Here is a 19,688-nt window from a genome sequence, read left to right on the forward strand (position 1 = left end):
TTCTCTCTTCTCTGGAGAAATATATGTATTTATGGGAGGGGGAAAAAGTTGCCTACAGACATTCATTTCAATCTATTGAAACCTAAGGAGTTATTTCTCTCTCTCTCTCTCTCTCTCTCTCTCTCTCTCTCTCTCTCTCTTTGTATTTTAATGAAAATATACAGTAATTTGTGAATACACAGTGTTGCACATGAAAAAGTAAATTAGTGATAATTTTAGAGATACGGCCCTAAGAAAAATTGCAAATTAGTAGTGAAATTTTCCCTGTGGACATGTTTTCAAGAACGTCGTTCCGGCTTACGACGATTTTCGGGTTACGACGCATCTTAAGAACGGAACCCCCGTCGTAACCCGGGGAGGGGACCGCCTGTATATATATATATATATATATATATATATATATATATATATATATAATATATATATATATTAATATATATATATATATATATATATACACACACACATATACAGTGGTACCCCGAGATACGAAATTAATCCGTTCCGAGGCGGCCTTCATATCATGAGTTTTTCGTATCTTGAACCGCATTTTGCATGTAAAATGGCTAATCCGTTCCAAGCCCTCCAAAAACACCCCAGTAAATTTCATAATAAAGCTAAATTGACCTATAAACAATGAAATACTACAACAATTTGGACCATTTAATACCTAACTTAATACGTACTGCTAATATGTACTACATAGAACCTGTAAATAAAGTGTATTAGTGTACATGGTATACAAGAAATACAGTACGTACATACGTACGCATGTAGTAAAATGTGGAAGCTTACCTTTTGAGTGAGGCTATCTCCGAAAGTGGCGACAGAGGAGGAGGACAAACGGCAGATATGTACACTTAACTTTATGAAACATAAAAAAATGTCAGAAAAACAAACTAAACTTTACAAAACACATTAACAAAACTGTAACACTTAACTTTACAAAAAACTTAAAATTAAAATTTTTTTTCTTTTATTTTTTATTTTTACATATTTTTTTTTTTTACTTTTTCATACTTTACATATCTTACAAAATTTCAATTTCTTCACCACCGAATGGATGCCAGTCCGTTTACGGAATTTTTCGAACCACCCTTGAGAAGCCTTGAACTCTGGGGTTGTCATCGATGTCCCCTCTCCTCCGTCGTCTTCGGCTTGGGCAATCAAATCGCCGAAAACAGCGCTGGCCTTCTGGCAGATTGCCGTCTCGGTTATTGTATCGCCATCGATTTCTTTGTCCTCAGTCCATAGAAGAAGCAGTCTCTCCATTTCATCATGCACATGGCTTCTCTTGTTGGACAAAATAGTCACGCCCTTGGAAGGTTTAGCTGCTTTGATGGCTTCCTTCTGCTTAAGGATGGTGCCTATCGTCGACGGATTTCGGCCGTATTCCTTAGCGATCACACTCAACCGCAAGCCAGCTTCATACTTTTTTATTATCTCCATTTTTGTCTGCATAGAAAGCATTTTCTTCTTTCTGTGATCTTCAGCAACTTTCTTGGGACCCATGACTATACTGTACGTAATTAAGTTATGTAGTATACTAATTAGGTTCTCACACAACACGATAAAGTAGTACAACGAAATCACTAACACGAATTTACGTTAACAAGCGAAATCGTATATGTGAACGAACTAATTCCATGTGCGTACGATAACACCGGTGAGAAGCAATGGCTGAAGAAGAACGCTGCTACATAGCAGATGCATGATGGGACGGATGCTGACCAATAGGAGAGAAGTATCTCATGGCGGTGACTAGCATCAGGAACCAATGGGAGAGCGGGAGGATGGTGGTGAGTCTACTCAGTTGGCGGTGCGCGAGTTTCAAAATTGTTATCGGTGGTCCGGGCGAATCTCGGACTTAACAGCAACAACCTTTCGTATCTTGAGCAATTTTTGTATGTAGAGCCGTAAAATTTTCCGTATTTGCTCTCGTATCTCGAGTTTTTCGTAAGTTGAGCCTTTCGTATTTCGAGGTACCACTGTATATTATATTTTATATAGATTCAGGTTGTACAAAATGGTTACCATACTGTATGGGATATACTGCATTCATAGAATTGCTTACTTTAGAAGTGTTTATATAGTCAAGCATTGTTTTAGTCTTCCAATTAATATTGTTGAAAAAAATTAACAATGAAGATATTTTATGTGAGCATATACTTCATCTTTCCATTTTATCTATTTCCACAGCAACAGTAACAGCAGTAACAATAATAGAGCCATGTGAAACCCCAGTCGACTGCCAATCAGCTAGAGGCTATTGCAACCAGACATGTCCCCCTTGGTTGTATCCAGACCCAAATCTCTGCCCAGATGGCTGCTATTGCTGCCTTGGGGAGTATGGTAAGTAATGGCTAATCTTTTATCTCATCTGTTTGGCAAAACCCGTTCCTTGCAGTAGAATTTAGCTTTCTTACGCTTGCATAAGGTCTTACTCCCTCGAACAGATGTGATTTATTAATGCTGAGAGCGTCAACGTGCATCTCGTGTGTGCAAGTTACAATATATATATATATATATATATTATATATCTATATATATATATATATATATATATATATATATATATATATATATATATATATATATATATATATATATATATATATATATATATATATATATATATATTAGGGTTGGTGGTTTAAACCAAATGGTGTAAACCAAATGGTTTAAACCATGGTTTAAACCAGTCGATAAAAAAAACCATGGTTTTTTGGTTTTTATGTTTTTTTTGGTATTTTTATATTTTTTGGTCTTCATGTTTCCTTTATAACTTTTATTTTAGGTAATATATATTTTTGGCAACTTTTGGTGTTTTTATCAGTTACTTGGGCCCTGAAGCATAACATCTTTCCATAACACATTTACTTACCAATTTCATTGCCAGTTTCCAAGGCAACACAATTACTGTAATGAGCCTTCATTCTTGCTATGTGCCCTTCCATTGCTTTGTGGCATTTTTTGCAAATAGCTCTACAACCCTTTCTGCCTTCCACCACTTTTTTTTCATTAAATTTCCAAATGATGTCTGTGTTTCTACCTGTCATGTTCATCACTTATTTTCAGCACTAAGACCACTTGCAGTCATGCACATTATTGAAAAACAACCAGAGAGCGATTGTAGCCTACCATGACTAGAGTAATATGCCGCTATGCCAGGCATGCCAGTAGCATTAGCTTGGCAGTGTTCTTACAGTTGCCAAGTAGTCATTTATGATTAAATGACCATGATCAATGTAATCATATTAATCTGCTATTTAAATCTGGTATTTATTTTTTTAGATGTAATAAATAAAAACCATTTTGAATATAGAAAGTCAGAAAAGTTCATTAATAAAAATATAACCATTAAAATGGTAAATTGGTAACTTGATATTTGACTCAATCACATCCAAACTTGCAAACAAACCAGATACAGGTATTAGACATGACATATCCACAAAACTAAAGCATTCTCTCTCTCTCTCTCTCTCTCTCTCTCTCTCTCTCTCTCTCTCTCTCTCTCTCTCTCTCTCTCTCTCTCATATGCAGATGTTTGAAGTATTGCATTAAACCAAAAATTTGGACTTTCAACCATAGTGTTCTAAAGGTTCTCTTACAACCCGTCGTGCGTGCTTAGAGATCGTGCGTCGTCGGAGTTCTTGTCAGGCGTAGCGTTGTCGCAGGATGAAAATTAAATCGCAGCGATGGCAAGTTGCAAGTACTTAATGAGTAGGTGTGTCGTGCTCTAAACGTGGGGCCCGCAAGTGGTCTGTACGCTTTTTTGGAAGTAGGAAGAAGTAAAGAGCACGTACGATCTGTACTTGTGTAGCACACAGTGAGTGAGATAATCGCACGCCTATTGCAAGCAAAGCGTGCGTTTTCAGAATCCGTACTTACGAAGTAAGAGAAACATAAGAAAAACGTAATGAGCACGAAAGTGTTAAGCACGACAATCGTGCGTCAAATCGGAGGAACGCACGGGTAATCAAAATAATATAAAAGGGGAGCACTGAGTCTTTTCATCATTTACCGTTTTGGCTTCCAATATGGCACTGCCAAGAAGGATGCGCCATCGACTTCTACTAGCGGCCTATGTCTTTGGAGGCATTGTGCTCACTGCCGAAGTCGACCTTGAACTGAGAGCAAACTGTTAGAATCAGCTTTGATATAGGCGAGTCACCTTTTAGCATGTACTTTTGACCCACTTTTATCGTGCTGGTCACACACTTTTATCGTGCTGGTCACGTGTGTCGTCTTAATGTGACGCACTTCACAAGTACGGTGATAGTACTCCCCACGCACTTTGGAAGTAAGATAAATGCACGGAGGAAGTGCGCTCACTCCCCTTTTTGTTTAATCGTACATTGAAAGCAAGTTGAACGTACGAGGCTCTTGCATGGTAAGTACGTCTTCATGGTGAAATACCCCGGAATTTCTTCATGCTTTTCCTGCGTTGCACGCACGCCTAGCGCACTTACTGAGTACTTTTGTCTTGCGTGCTACGAGCGTGCTCCAGGCGTTCTAAATGTCGCAGACAGGTCGTAGCGAAAAACTAGCCGGCCAGTTTTCGGGCTGCGTGCTTTGCGTCGTGTTTGCGTCCACCAAAAAAAGTATGTTCCACGTGCGTGTATCTTACTACTTGGCCAAATTTTGCACGCAAACCACTCGTAGAAGCACGTACGACCGGTTGTAAGAGTAGCTTAAGAGATATATATATGGAGATTGTTAATTTTGGCCTTACAGATAAGGGAACTATTACATTTTGTTAATCCTTCTTAAGTGTATGGATGCATCATACTTGTCTGTCAAATACATATAGGGCCACAGAATTGTGTGATTATCATTAAAATTGCTTTAGTTTTATACTGGGTAGAACAAAAATGAAATAAACCCATAAAAAAACCATACCTAGTAGCACAAAAAATGAAAAAACCGTAAAAAACCATATTTCATGGTTTAAACCAAAAAAACCATGGTTTAAATAAAAAAAACCAAGGTTTTTGGTTTTAAAAAACAAAACATTGGTTTTTGCCACCCTGATATATACGTATATATATATATATATATATATATATATATATATATATATATATATATATATATATATATATATATATATATTATTATTATATATTGCTACTTTCAAAATGCATGTTTTTCCCCCTCTTTGAAATGTCTTGTAGATTGTGTAACATTTTTTCAGATTCCTGATAGCTTAGAATAGGATGTTTTAAAATGTGTGTTCAGATTTCGCATTAACGTCATGTAAAAAATATATATCTACGTAAAGAGAGAGATCCTTGTCTTTTCAAAGCTGCAAATGTTTAACTTTTATGTCAGCACTTTGAAATTAGAGTCTGCGAGATCCGTTTGCGTCCTGCTCTGTCAGCGCGTTTGATAATGAGCTCGACTCTTTTTACGTGGTCATCAAAAACATGTCAATCTTAATTATCGTTTACCCATCCGTTTCAATCGGGTACGTATCTGTTGAGCAGTCCTTGTCTTGTACGCGTATATCTTTGTCAAGTCCCACGTGGATGTTGCACATTGTGGGTGTAAGATTGCGTCAGATTTCAGAACTTTCGAGAAGCTTTCGTGCCTAGAACGTTTTGAGACATCTGCTCTGTCATTTCCATAAAGAAGAGATTTTCATTCGATCTTAGACCTCGAGGCAGTTAAGATCTCCCTCTCTCTCTCTCGCTCTCTCTCTCTCTCACTCGACATCGAGATTAAATTAACGTAACGTAAATTTGGTCACTCATATTGTGAGAATTGTATTTGATATTTCTTAGAATTTATTAGTTTATTTAATTTCTTTTGTGGAATCTGAATAAACATTTCGTAACGGCGCCTTGTTTTTTGTGAAAGTGTAAATTTACAAAGAAGAAAAGAAAAGTTTGTTGTATACCAAAAAGGTAAAGTGTGTTTATATTTTTATTAGTTGCAACTAATAATTGTTAGGAACAGTGAATAACTAATAATGGATAGGGAGTGTGTTTAATTAATAATTGATAGGAACTGTTGTCTGTTTACGAAGGTTTGGTAAAAACTGTTGGTTAGTGTTTTGAATGAAAAAGATTTGTACACTTTTACACATTGCTGATATTTTTTTGTGTTTGTGTTCTGTTTCCATTGTTTGTGCATTTATTCATTTTCTTATTGAAGTGTTGTCTTTTTTGTTTTATATTTTGTCATTTGCATTCACAAGTTAATTGACTTAGTTATTTTCATTGCTTTATCATTGCACATTTAATTAAATTTAACACTTGTGAATTGATTTGCATTTACTTAGAATTCTTTTTCAAGTTTTATTATTAGTTTAGCACTTGTGAATTAATTTCAAATTTTCATTATTGCCTAACACTTTTGAATTTTGATTGAATTACTTTTATTTTTCTTGAATTTTATGATAAATTAATTTTGATTTAATTTTACTTAATTTGATTCAAGAATTAATTAAACTTTACTTTGTTTTCAAGTAACAGTAATTTTCCCTGATAGTGTGAATTTCACTTACTTTAAATTTTTGAATTTTAATAATAAATTTTTGTGTATTTAAAACTTTTTTAATTTTTATAAGTGTTTTCTTTATCTTACACCAGTATAAATTATATATAATTATGATTATATTCATGTTAGGTAGAAACATAGAGTGGTAATTGATTTGCTTTCCTTCAATTTAATTGAAGTGACTTAGAACCAGGGAAGTACTTAGACTTCTGAAATCAGGGAAATACTTAGAGTTTTGAAAGTTGTTGATGGAGTGATGCCCTTTGATTAATTTAATTACTTACAAGATTTACCTCACACCTGTTTTTGATGAACTTAGTCTGATTTTCTGCAATACTGGTAAGTGTTAAGGATCACTGTTGCCTTTAGTGTATTCAGTCGTTTAATGTGTTATGAGGGTTCAGGTGTCTGGCTTTTGGTGAGGTAATATTTGATGCATGGTAACCAGATACTTGGCACTGTTCGTAACATTGTTTAATGGTGCCCAGAGACCCGGGAAAGCAGATTTCATTATCACACTAGAATATACTGGTGGTGTTAGGAATATATTTTGTTAGGAGAGTGACCACATAGTTTTTGTTTTGCATTTATTGTATTGAATTGTAAATTGATAACTTAGAGGAAAATGGCTCAGTTCAATGTTCAGGAATTTTTAGCAGCTCCTTCCGTCCAAGTTTTGTCTGAAACCACTCTGTCTAGAGCACAGTGGAGCGCTTTAGCAGAGGCATGTGGTGGTTATGTGTCTACTAGTATGGTAAGGCCACAAATAAGATGTATTGCTATGGAATCATTGATAAACTCTGGTAGAATAACTGATGAAGATGAGTTAGAATTGGCTCAAGAGTTGTTGAATGTAGCACGTGCTGATCTCATAAATAAGCAAGCAGAAAAGAAAGAGAAAAGTGATGCAGAGTTAGAGCTTAGACGCATTGAAGCAGAAGAGAATTTGATTAAGCTAAAAATGCTTGCTGAAAGAGAGAGAATGCAAGCTGAAAGAGAGAGATGCAAGCTGAAAGAGAAAGAATAGACAGGGAAAAACAAGAAAGAAGAGAAAGAGAAGAAGAAAAAGCAGCAGAAGAGGAAAGAGAAAGAATAAAGAGGAAGAGAAATCGCAAGACATGAAGGGAAATGGAATTAATAAGAGCTAGATCCACATTACCTGTAACACCGTCTAACCCCCTAACCAAGGTAATCAAGACCCTGTATTTGATGTAGTGAGAGTACAGAAGTTAATCCCTAAGTTTTACTGAAGAAGCCCCAGATGAGTTTTTGATCATTTGAGAAAGTGGCTTCAGGTATGGGATGGCCAGAGGCTAAATGGTCAGTTTTTGCTACAAAGTGTCTTGATTGGTAAAGGGAGAAGTGCTTATCTAGCCTTAACAGCTGATCAGTGTAAAGACTACAAGGTACTTAAACACAGTGTGCTACAAGTTTACCAGATGACCCCAGAGTACTACAATGAGAGATTCAGAAATTTAAGAAAAGATGAGAAGGGAACCTTCTTAGATTATGCTTACAAAGTGAGAAGGTGTTTCAAACGTTGGGTAGAAGCTGCTAAAGTTAAAACTTTTGATGAGTTAGAAGAGTTACTTGTTCTTGAACAGTATCTTAAGGGAATTCCCTGAACATATAAGAGCTTTATTTAAGAGAGAGAGAAGTGAAGAAACTTGACAAAGCCGCTACAGCTTAGTGAAGATTACAATTAATAATCAGTAGCAAACGTAATTACAATGTCAAGTACCAGAGTCAACAACAGCCCAGGTTTTAAGTCTTATCCAAATACAGGAACAAATTTAATGGGAAACCTTCAAGTGATACTACTAAGAGTACACAAGGAAATACAGCTCAGCAATTAATGTGAAATCCTCATCCAGTTTTTTCAAGACAGTTACAGAAACTAATGTTGTCTGTTTCAAGTGTGGAAGAGTAGGACACTACAGTCAAGAGTGTTACCGGAATCAACAGCAGTCAAAACCAGTTAGTCAAGTTGTGAAACAAACTATGAAGAGCAGTGTGGGAAAGAATCAGACTCCAGAGAAGAATGAAACTAAACAAGCTGAATGTTTAGCAACCAGTGGAAATTTTGTTACCTCAAGCAGTGAGTGGTTAAGCATGTGGAGGCTTTTAAGCCATATATCTATGAGGGTATGCTGTCAACTCAAGAAGGAAGTATGCAGGTAACCAGTCAAGATATTACGTGATACAGGGAGTAACCATAGTGTGGTAGTACGTGGTTCTCACCCTCAGTTGGAGAAGATCTCACAGGAGATTCAGTTATATTGAAGGGTATAGGAGGAGAGGAAGTAACTCCTATATGCCGCTTACACCTGTCATGTGAATTGGTGACAGGGAATGTTGATTTTGCTGTAAAGGACTCACTAGCTGTGGAAGGTATACATGTTCTGTTGGGGAATGAAGTTGGTGGTGTGCCATTTATTCCTTGTCCTGTAGTGACAGACAAACCATTGAGGATTAGTCCTACAGAAAGAGTTGGAGAAGAATAACCCCCACCTGTTTTCCTAGTTGTGTAACTACCCAGAAGTATGAAGAGGACTACGACTGTAAGTGAAGAAACTGAGGATTTACACACCCAAGAAGGATCAAAGTGAAGGATCTTTGTGCTTAGAAGAATTATTCCAGGGAAGTGAAGTTTTCCCATAGTGCTGACCAAGAAGAGATTTCCAAGAAGATGAAGAAGACGACGACGAAGAAGAAGAACCTGATGTTCCTGAAGAGACTCCGAGTAGTCAAAGTGTTGCTGAAGACAGTATGAAACTACAGTAGCTGAGTTAGCAGATATTGAGAAATTCAACCCTTGAAGTTGGTCAAGTGACAAGAGAGAAGCTGATGGACTTGCAGAAGAAGGATGCATCGTTAACTGATTTGTTCTTCAGAGTTGTTGATCGAGAAGAGATGCAACAAACTCCTACCTGTTACTATCTGAAGGAAGGTTTGCTGATGAGGAAGTATAGACCTACAGATATACCAGGAGATGCTGTATGGGGCGAATATCATCAAATTTTGATTCCATATCCATTGAGAAAGCAAGTGATTGCAGTAGCTCATGAGTCTGGACATATGGGAATCAGGAAGACTGTGGAGAAGATCATGAAATATTTTTTCTGGCCTGGACTTCACAGAGATGTTAGCAGGTTTTGTCGTGAGTGTCATACCTGCCAGATAGCTGGAAAACCGAATGAAACCATCAAGAAAGCCCCCCTACAACCTATAGAAGTTAGAGGAGAACCCTTTAGCAAAGTGATTATTGATATGGTTGGACCATTGCCGAAGACAAAGAAAGGAAATGAGTATTTGTTGACATTAATGGTGTCCAGTGACAAGGTATCCAGAAGCAATCCCTGTTAGAAACATATCTGCCAAAATAGTTATTGAAAAAACTTGTGGAGTTTTTCTCAAAGTTTGGAATACCAGAAATAGTACAAAGTGACAGAGGAACAACTTTACTTCAAAGTTATTCCAGGATGTGATGAATTTGTTAGGAGTGAAACAACAGTTATCCACTGCCTATCATCCAGAAACTCAAGGTGCCTTGGAAAGGTTCCACCAGACATTGAAAGTATGCTGACAAAGATTGTTCTGAGTCAGGAAGAGAATGGGATGTTGGTTTACCATTAATGTTGTTTAAGTTAGGAGTGCTTACCAAGAAAGTATGGGATTTTCACCTAATGAGATGATTTTTTGGAAGAGAAGGTGAGAGGACCATTGAAGATTCTTGCAGAAAATTGGGAAGAAAATCAGAGAAAGCAAGCAGAGTATGTGAAGAACTTAAGGAAGAGGTTGAAAGAGATTAAGAAAATTCTCTTTAGAAAACTTGAAAATGAGTCAAGAGAAATGAAAAAGGAGATTTGATGCTAAGGCTAAGCTAAGAAGTTTTAGTGTTGGTCAACAAGTGTTAGTGTTCTTACCTGTCAAGAGATTTCCCCTCACTAATAAATTTCAAGGTCCTTACAAGATAATTCAGAAGTTAAGTGATAGAACTTATGTGATTGAAACACCAGAAAGAAGAAGAAGACAAAGGAAGATACATGTGAACCTCTTGAAACCTTATTTCTCAGAAACTAAAACTGAAACTGTGTCAGTAACCCAGACAACTTTATCTACAGAAGACGATGATGGCTACGAATTGGGAGCTGCAAGCAAGATGAATAATTCTTCAATTTTGGAAAATTTGGAGGATAAACTGAAACATCTGAGTGTTGAACAAGGTGAAGACTTAAGTGACGTAATTAGAAGTTTTTCCAGAAATTTTTTCAGATGTGCCTAAGACGTACTGATCTGACCAAGCATGAAATCAAGATTCAAGAAGATGGAAAACCTTTCAAGCAAAGAGCCTATCGCTTATCACCGTATCATCGAGATGTTTTGAAGAAAGAAGTTGAGCATTTGCTGCAACATGGATTAGCAGAACCCAGTTCAAGTCACTTCAGTTTCTCATGTGTGTTAGTGAAGAAACCAGATGGTTCATTTAGGATGTGTACTGATTATAGGAAGCTGAATTCTATCAGTGTGGCTAATAATTATCCTTTGCCTCTTATAGATCAGTTACTTGATAATATTGGGCAAGCCAAGTTTGTTTCCAAGATAGACTTGTTGAAAGGATATTATCAAATTCCCTTAGATGAGAATGCGAAGCTGCTGTCAGCTTTTATTACTCCTTTTGGACTATATCAGTATACTCTGTTCTGCCGTTTGGTCTGATGAATGCACCCGCAACATTTCAACGAGTGATGGATCAACTGTTAGGATCAATAGAAGGAGTAGGTGTATACCTAGATGACATCGTGATTTAATTTACAATGTGGGAAGAACATCTGAAGATTCTGAAGAAAGTTTTTCAAGAACTACAAGAAGCAGGATTACAGTCAAACCTAGAGAAGAGTGAGTTTGGAAAGGCAACTGTACAGTATCTTGGGCTTGAAGTTGGGAAAGGCCTTCTTGCTCCAGTAAAATGCTAATGTAGAAGGTAACCGTAAGGCTACCCCCACCTACTACCAGGAAGCAGCTACAAGAGATTTTTATAGGCATGGCTGGTTTCTATCGTCGTTTTTGCCCAAATTTCTCAGCCGTAGTAGCTCCCTTGACAGACTTGACTAGTCCCAAAGCTAAGTTTATTTGGACTCCAGAGTGTCAAGAATACTTTGAGAATGTAAAAGCCATTTTAACTTCAAGACCAGTACTTCAAGCTCCAGACTTCGACAAGAAATTTGTGATACAAGTTGATGCGTCAGACTGTGGTGTTGGAGCTGTTCTACTTCAAGAAGAGAAAATTAATATCTACCATCCTGTATGCTTCATGTCTACAAAATTGAAAAAACATCAGAAAGTATATTCGACAATTGAGAAGGAAACTTTAGCCTTAATCAACCGCATTGAAAAAATTTGAAGTGTATGTGAATAGACCTAGGAATGAAGAAATTGTAGTGTTTTCTGATCACAATCCACTGTCATTTATCCAGAAAATGAAAAAATCACAATCAAAGACTGACCAGGTGGTCTTTGTGTCTGCAACAGTACTTAAGAGTGCAGCACATTAGTGGCAAAAACAATGTAGTTGCTGATTATTTATCTCGTTGCGAATCGTTGGATTCAACACCGTGATAAAAAATCTTCTGGGGGGAGGTATATTATATATTGCTACTTTCAAAATGCATGTTTTCCCCTCTTTGAAATGTCTTGTAGATTGTGTAACATTTTTTCAGATTCCTAGATAGCTTAGAATAGGATGTTTTAAAATGTGTGTTCAGATTTCGCATTAACGTCAGTAAGAAAATATATATCTAACGTAAAGAGAGAGATCCTTGTCTTTTCAAAGCTGCAAATGTTTAACTTTTATGTCAGCACTTTGAAATTAGTCTGCGAGATCCGTTTGCGTCCCTGCTCTGTCAGCGCGTTGATAATGAGCTCGACTCTTTTTACGGTGGTCATCAAAAACATTGTCAATCTTAATTATCGTTTACCCTCCGTTTCAATCGGGTACGTATCTGTTGAGCAGTCTTGTCTTGTACGCGTATATCTTTGTCAAGTCCCACGTGGATGTTGCACATTGTGGGTGTAAGATTGCGTCAGATTTCAGAACTTTCGAGAAGCTTTCGTGCCTAGAACGTTTTGAGACATCTGCTCTGTCATTTCCATAAAGGAAGAGATTTTCATTCGATCTTAAGACCTCGAGGCAGTTAGATCTCCCTCTCTCTCTCTCGCTCTCTCTCTCTCTCACTCGACATCGAGATTAAATTAACGTAACGTAAATTTGGTCACTCATATTGTGAGAATTGTATATTTGATATTTCTTAGAATTTATTTAGTTTATTTAATTTCTTTTGTGGAATCTGAATAAACATTTCGTAACGGCGCCTTGTTTTGTGAAAGTGTAATTTACAAGAGAAGAAAAAGAAGTTGGTATACCAAAAAGGTAAAGTAAAGTGTGTTATATTTTTATTAGTTGCAACTAATAATTGTTAGGAACAGTGAATAACTAATAATGGATAGGGAGTGTGTTTAATTAATAATTGATAGGAACTGTTGTCTGTTACGAAGGTTTGGTAAAAACTGTTGGTTAGTGTTTTTGAATGAAAAAGATTTACACTTTTACACATTGCTGATATTTTTTTGTGTTTGTGTCCGTTCCATTGTTTGTGCATTTATTTTCATTTTCTTAAGTTGAACTGTGTCTTTTTGTTTTATATTTTCATTTGCATTCACAAGTTAATTGACTTAGTTATTTTCATTGCTTTATCATTGCACATTTAATTAAATTTAACACTTGTGAATTGATTTGCATTTACTTAGAATTCTTTTCAAGTTTTATTATTGTTTAGCACTTGTGAATTAATTTCAAATTTTCAATTATTTGCCTAACACTTTTGAATTTTGATTGAATTACTTTTCTTGAATTTTATGATAAATTAATTTTGATTTAATTTTACTTAATTTGATTCAAGAATTAATTAAACTTTACTTTTGTTTTCAAGTAACAGTAATTTTCCCTGATATTGTGAATTTCACTTATAAATTTTGAATTTAATAATAAATTTTTGTATTTAAAATTTTTATAAGTGTTTTCTTTATCTTACACCAGTATAAATATATATAATTATGATTATATTCATGTTAGGTAGAAACATAGAGTGGTAATTGATTTGCTTTCCTTCAATTTAATTGAAGTGACTTAGAACCAGGGAAGTACTTAGACTTCTGAAATCAGGGGAAATACTTAGAGTTTTGAAAGTTGTTGATGGAGTGATGCCCTTTGATTAATTTAATTACTTACAAGATTACCTCACACCTGTTTTGATGAACTTAGTCTGATTTTCTGCAATACTGGTAAGTGTTAGGGATCACTGTTGCCTTTAGTGTATTCAGTCGTTTAAATGTGTTATGAGGGTTCAGGTGTCTGGCTTTTGGTGAGGTAATATTTGATGCATGGTAACCAGATACTTGGCACTTCGTAACAATATAATATATATATATATATATATATATATATATATATATATATATGTATGTATGTATGTATGTATGTATGTATGTATAACTGAATCAGGAAAGTTAGGAACGTGATAAATCCATAAATAAAGATATATGCCACAAAGGAAAATAAACGAAATAAACGAAGGAGTACTGCAAGACATTTCGAAGTTAAATGTCCTTTACTAAGCAGAAACTGACATACATGGGGAAAAAGACAATACAAGAAGATTCGTATAACTGACAGATAGGGATTATAAAGAGATTAGTACCTAGAATCCGACACACCTGGAACATGAGTAACCTTCCCAAACAAGCATAAACAATGGGTGCAATTAAAAGTTTAAGGCAATCATCTCAGATACAAGAACAAGACAATTAAAGGATTATAGGTGATAGCTATTCAGAACTTTGGTAAACAAAACCATGTTCACAATACATATTCACAATGTATTGTGAACATGGTATGTCAGACATACATTACAACGAAGATAACTCTAAGGCAACTAATTTTTATTTAAGTCTGTAATTATATCTTTGACGTCATTCTTAAACATGTTACAAATACAAGGGTCTAAATGAAAAAGGGCATGACTAACATTGAAATTACAATGTAAAGTAAGTTGTATTAAAGCAGATTCTAAAAGATTACGTGATAAGACATCTCTTGACCTTGCAATTACTAAACTACCAACCCAATTTATTCAGTGGTCGTTTTCACTTAAATGATTGAATATTGCATTAGATGTTTGCCCAGTTTTTACAAACATCTAATGCAATATTCATTCATTTAAGTGAAAACAACCACCGAATAAATTGGGTTGGTAGTTCAGTAATTGCAAGGTCAAGAGATGTCTTATCACGAAATCTTTTAGAGCCTGCTTTAATACAACTTACTTTTCATTGTAATTTCAATGTTAGTCATGGCCTTTTTCATTTAGACCCTTGTATTTGTAACATGTTTAAGAATGACGTCAAAGATATAATTACAGACTTAAATAAAAATTAGTTGCCTTAGAGTTATCTTCGTTGTAATGTATGTCTGACATACCATGTTCACAATACATTGTGAATATGTATTGTGAACATGGTTTTGTTTACCAAAGTTCTGAATAGCTATCACCTATAATCCTTTAATTGTCTTGTTCTTGTATCTGAGATGATTGCCTTAAACTTTTAATTGCACCCATTGTTTATGCTTGTTTGGGAAGGTTACTCATGTTCCAGGTGTGTCGGATTCTAGGTACTAATCTCTTTATAATCCCTATCTGTCAGTTATACGAATCTTCTTGTATTGTCTTTTTCCCCATGTATGTCAGTTTCTGCTTAGTAAAGGACGTTTAACGTCGAAAGGTCTCGCAGTATTCCTTCGTTTATTTTCCTTCGTGGCATATATCTTTATTTATATATACATACTATATATATATATATATATATATATATATATATATATATATATATATATATATATATATATGTATATTTATGTATATGTATAACTGAATCACGAAAGTTTGGAACGTAATAAATCCATAAATAAAGGTATAAGCCACGAAGGAAAAATAAACAACGGAGTTTCCGCAAGATCTTTCGACGTTCTACGTCCTTTACTTAGCAGATAAACTGACTTACATGAGGAATTGACAGTACAGGAAAGCTCGTATAACTGACAGATAGGGATTATAAGGAGATTGTACCTATAATCCGGCACACCTGGAGAAAGAGTAACCTTTCCAAACAAGCATAAACAGGGATACAATTTAAAAAACAAAAAGATTAAGTCAATCTGCTCAGACACAAGGGCAAAACAATTAAAGGATAATATAGGGTGACAGCTATTCAGAACTTTGGTAAACAAAAACTTATTCACAATACATATTAAACATACATATACAACGAAGATATCTCTTAAGGCAACTAATTTGTATTTAAGTCTGTAATTATATCTTTGAGGTCATTCTTAAACATGTTACAAATGCAAGGGTCTAAATGAAACAGGCCACGACTGATATTAAAATTACAATGTGAAGTAAGTTGTATTATAGCAGATTCTAAAAGATTTTGTGATAAGACATCTTTTGACCTTGTAATTACGAAACTACCAATCCAATTTATTCGGTGGTTGTTTTCACTTAAATGAATGAATATTGCATTAGATGTTTGCTCAGTTTTTACAGAATATTTATGTTGGCTTAATCTTACTTCTAAGCCCTTCCTCGACCTTCCTCGACTGTCCGAGATAAAAAGAAAGGCAGTACATACACAGAATTTTATATATTATGTTGTTGCTTTCCCTGGGGCCATTTTTTATTAACATTCCTTTTAGTGTGTTATTATAGGAAAAAACAAGGTTGACCTTAAAGGCTTTTAACAATGATTTAATGGTTTCAAGTCCGTTAAAATAAGGTAAACTAAGAATGTTCTTAGAAGTTGTCAAGGTATTAGTTCCTTAGGAATAGTTTAGAAAACTTTACATAAATCAGACTTGCTGGTCTATTATTTTTAAACTAAAAATAAAAAATAAAGAAAAATAGGTAGTGTTACACAGAATTCCATTTACAGAGAAATTTTCATGTTACTAACCAGCGTAACTTGATCTTTCATCTGCTCATTGACTCTTAATCATAAGTTCTTTCTTCCTAGCTATTTTCTCTTGCTCATATATACTCAAAATTGTTTCTTTTGTAATTAGGTATTTAATTTACTCCAGGAACGACACATCAAGGAATAACTTCATTTTGTCAATTTTATTTTTTTTTCTTTCTTTTTTAAGTCACCTAGCATATCCACTCTTTTACTCCATACCTAGTTAGGAGCACACATACAATCACAGATTATCAGCATTCAGACACACATGATAGATAGATGTTATGAAAAGGATATTGCAAAGGAAGATGTCTGACCACTAGGAAGCACGACAGCACACATAATACATATAAGAAAGTGGTAACGGAGAAGTGTGCTAGGGAACTTCAGTTCACAGTTGATAAACCATTTTTGCATGCACATGAAGTGGTTGATTAAGTCAGTGTTCTTTACACAAAGGGCTCTTCCCTGAGTCAGTAGTTGAAGTATGGATATGACAGTGACTGGTAACTAGTTATTTCTCTGCCTGAAACCAGTCCCTGATAGGGGAAATGGCATACTATATAGTATATAGTATATTCTATGTCTGTGTACATGTGTATACTCTGATGTATAAAGTGGGCATATGGGTCTAAGTACGTTTCTACTTAGACCAAGCAATCTTTTAATTATTCCTCTTCATGTCTTGATCTTCCAGAATTGGCTCCTCTATACCACTAGAATCCAAAAGAGAAGAATCGATGGGCCATCTTTTGAATTCCTTGGTGTTCGGTCTTTAGTTTAGATTCCAGAGTCTTTAATATACAACGTACAGTTTATTAAGCACTAGCTTTTAAAGACAGTCTTCATCAAGTACAGATGCACTGAGGAGAAGGCACCTGCCATTTTGGTATGTATGTGCTCCTCCCAACATGCATTTTTTTTTCTAATCCCTGGGATGATCTTGCCCTTCTTTGCAGTCTTCTTGATCTCCTTGGTTGTATGCTTAATTAGGAAGATTACTGGGAAAGGCAGGATTAGCTGAAGGTCTTCTGACAGGTCATCCCAGGGATAAGTAGAAAGAAAAATAACTTACTAAGGGAGGAGGAGCACGTATACGTACATCAGTACCTGATGAAGAAGACGATGTCTCTGAAAGCTGGTACTTAGTAAATTGCGCTTTGTAAATTAAAAAATTGGAATCTAAACCATCTCGTCTCATTGAAGCCTAACATGAGTAATACAAATATAGTATGTACACAGCAACGTCTTGTAGCTATTTTGTGATATACATACAAGTATAGTATATTCCTTATGATATCAATAAATTTTTATTAGCTTGTAAAAACAGTCAGGTAATAATATCCGTCCAAGGAATATTATAAATGTTCAAATTTGGAATACCAAGGCTATCAACAAGCATTACTATATATGAATATTGGAGTTTTTTTAATTGCACCATGTTTAGGTTTGATTGCATTAGATACCACTATTTACTTCTATATGTAGATGTTTAAATTAATAAATTGGCATTAATCATTAAGGTGTTTTCTATAAAATCATGGCATTGGTAACTAAGGCTTGTGCATATATGTACATTCTTTTGTATATTGCTTTAAATTTTCTGCATCTCTCTTCATCCATCTTCAAAATACTACAGTATTTTCAGCTTGATTCTTGACTGCATTCTTTCTTCGAGTTTAGTAATGTACAGCTGACACAATTTTAGGACAATATGACCACAATTCTTATTAAAGATTGTGATTTAATGATATATTATAACTGCTACAACTTTTAAATGACAACAGTGATAAGAGATAATTGGCTGAAATGTAAAAAGCATTTTAAGGTATGCAGTGTTGTTGTCAGTGCATTTGATAGCTTTGGACTTAAATCCAGTCTTGCTGATTATTATGTCTTCTCTTATATTAAAAAACCCTGTAAGGGGGTAGTGCTGTCAGTGCACCTCATGCGGTGCAATGCAGGCATTACTTAAGGTTCTTTGCAGCGTGCCTTCAGCCCCTAGCTGTAAACCCTTTTATTTCTTTTACTGTACCTCCTTTCATATTGTATTTCATCCATGTTATTTTCCACCCTCTCCTAACAATTGATTCATAGTGCAACTATGAGGTTTTCCTCCTGTTACACCTTTCAGATCTTTTACAGGCAATTTTCATTTCAGCGCTGAATGATCTCATAGGTCCCAGTGCTTGGCTTTTGGCCTAAATTCTGTATTCAACTTCACTTATTATAGGAAAAAAAAGAGGGAAAGCATTTGTGATCAGCATTAAGTTTTATTTCATGTCAAAGGGCCTGTAATCATGCCTGTCAGCAATCTCTAGATGATTTGGTCAAATAAACGGTTCAGAGTTACGTCTTTACAATTATATTATTCTAACATTATCATTATTTTTTTTGCTATTACTATTATTATTATTTGGATTATGAACCCTTTTCATATGGAACGAGCTTTCATGGACCACTAACTTGAAATTCAAGTTTCCAAAGAATATGGTGTTCATTTTAAAGAAATTACAGAAGATAATTGGAAGTACTTTAGAAAGGAGAGATCTGTCATTAGAAAAGAATAAGAAAATGATAAACCAACAAATTAATAAATAAATGAATACAAATGTAAATGAATTAAAATACAGGGTTATTTGTTCTGGGTTTTGAGATTCCAATTGGAAGACGTCCTGTGGGTGTATGTGTGTGTGTGTGTGTGCATAAATATATACAGTGAACTCCCCGTATTTGAGGAGTCATGTATTCGTGGATTTCTCTCTGGAACATATACCTCCTTTTGTAATAAAACGATTTAAAAAGCTAGGTATAAATGTAGTGGGTTTTACCCAACAAAATAGGCAGTTTTAAGCATTTTTACAAGGGTATCAGTTATTCGCGAGTTCTAGCTATTCGTGGGGGAGTCTGGTATGGTACCTATCCCCCACAAATATGGGAGAACACTGATGTATATATGTATGTCTATTTATATTTGTATAATATCTATCTATATATATATATATATATATATATATATATATATATATATATATATATATATATATGTATATATATATATGCAGTATGGTCCCAAAATATGCGTGATCGTATTGTGCGATTCCCCTTTTATG

General features: G+C 35.0%; 1 protein-coding gene across 1 annotated transcript in view; it reads left to right on the top strand.

Annotated features, from left to right (window-relative positions):
* The window catches only part of LOC135198198 (protein psiR-like), a 379,223-nt gene extending 360,264 nt beyond the window's left edge, over nucleotides 1-18,959 (top strand). Inside the window, exons 10-11 of the mRNA XM_064225779.1 lie at nucleotides 2,200-2,352; nucleotides 17,273-18,959. Of these exons, the coding sequence (XP_064081849.1) occupies nucleotides 2,200-2,352; nucleotides 17,273-17,295 (176 nt within the window). The 3' untranslated portion in view covers nucleotides 17,296-18,959. The remainder of the gene's footprint in view (nucleotides 1-2,199; nucleotides 2,353-17,272) is intronic.
* The last annotated feature ends 729 nt before the right edge of the window (nucleotides 18,960-19,688 follow it).

The sequence above is a fragment of the Macrobrachium nipponense genome, chromosome 23 (genome assembly GCF_015104395.2).
Source record: "Macrobrachium nipponense isolate FS-2020 chromosome 23, ASM1510439v2, whole genome shotgun sequence".
Classification (NCBI taxonomy): Eukaryota; Metazoa; Arthropoda; class Malacostraca; order Decapoda; family Palaemonidae; genus Macrobrachium; species Macrobrachium nipponense.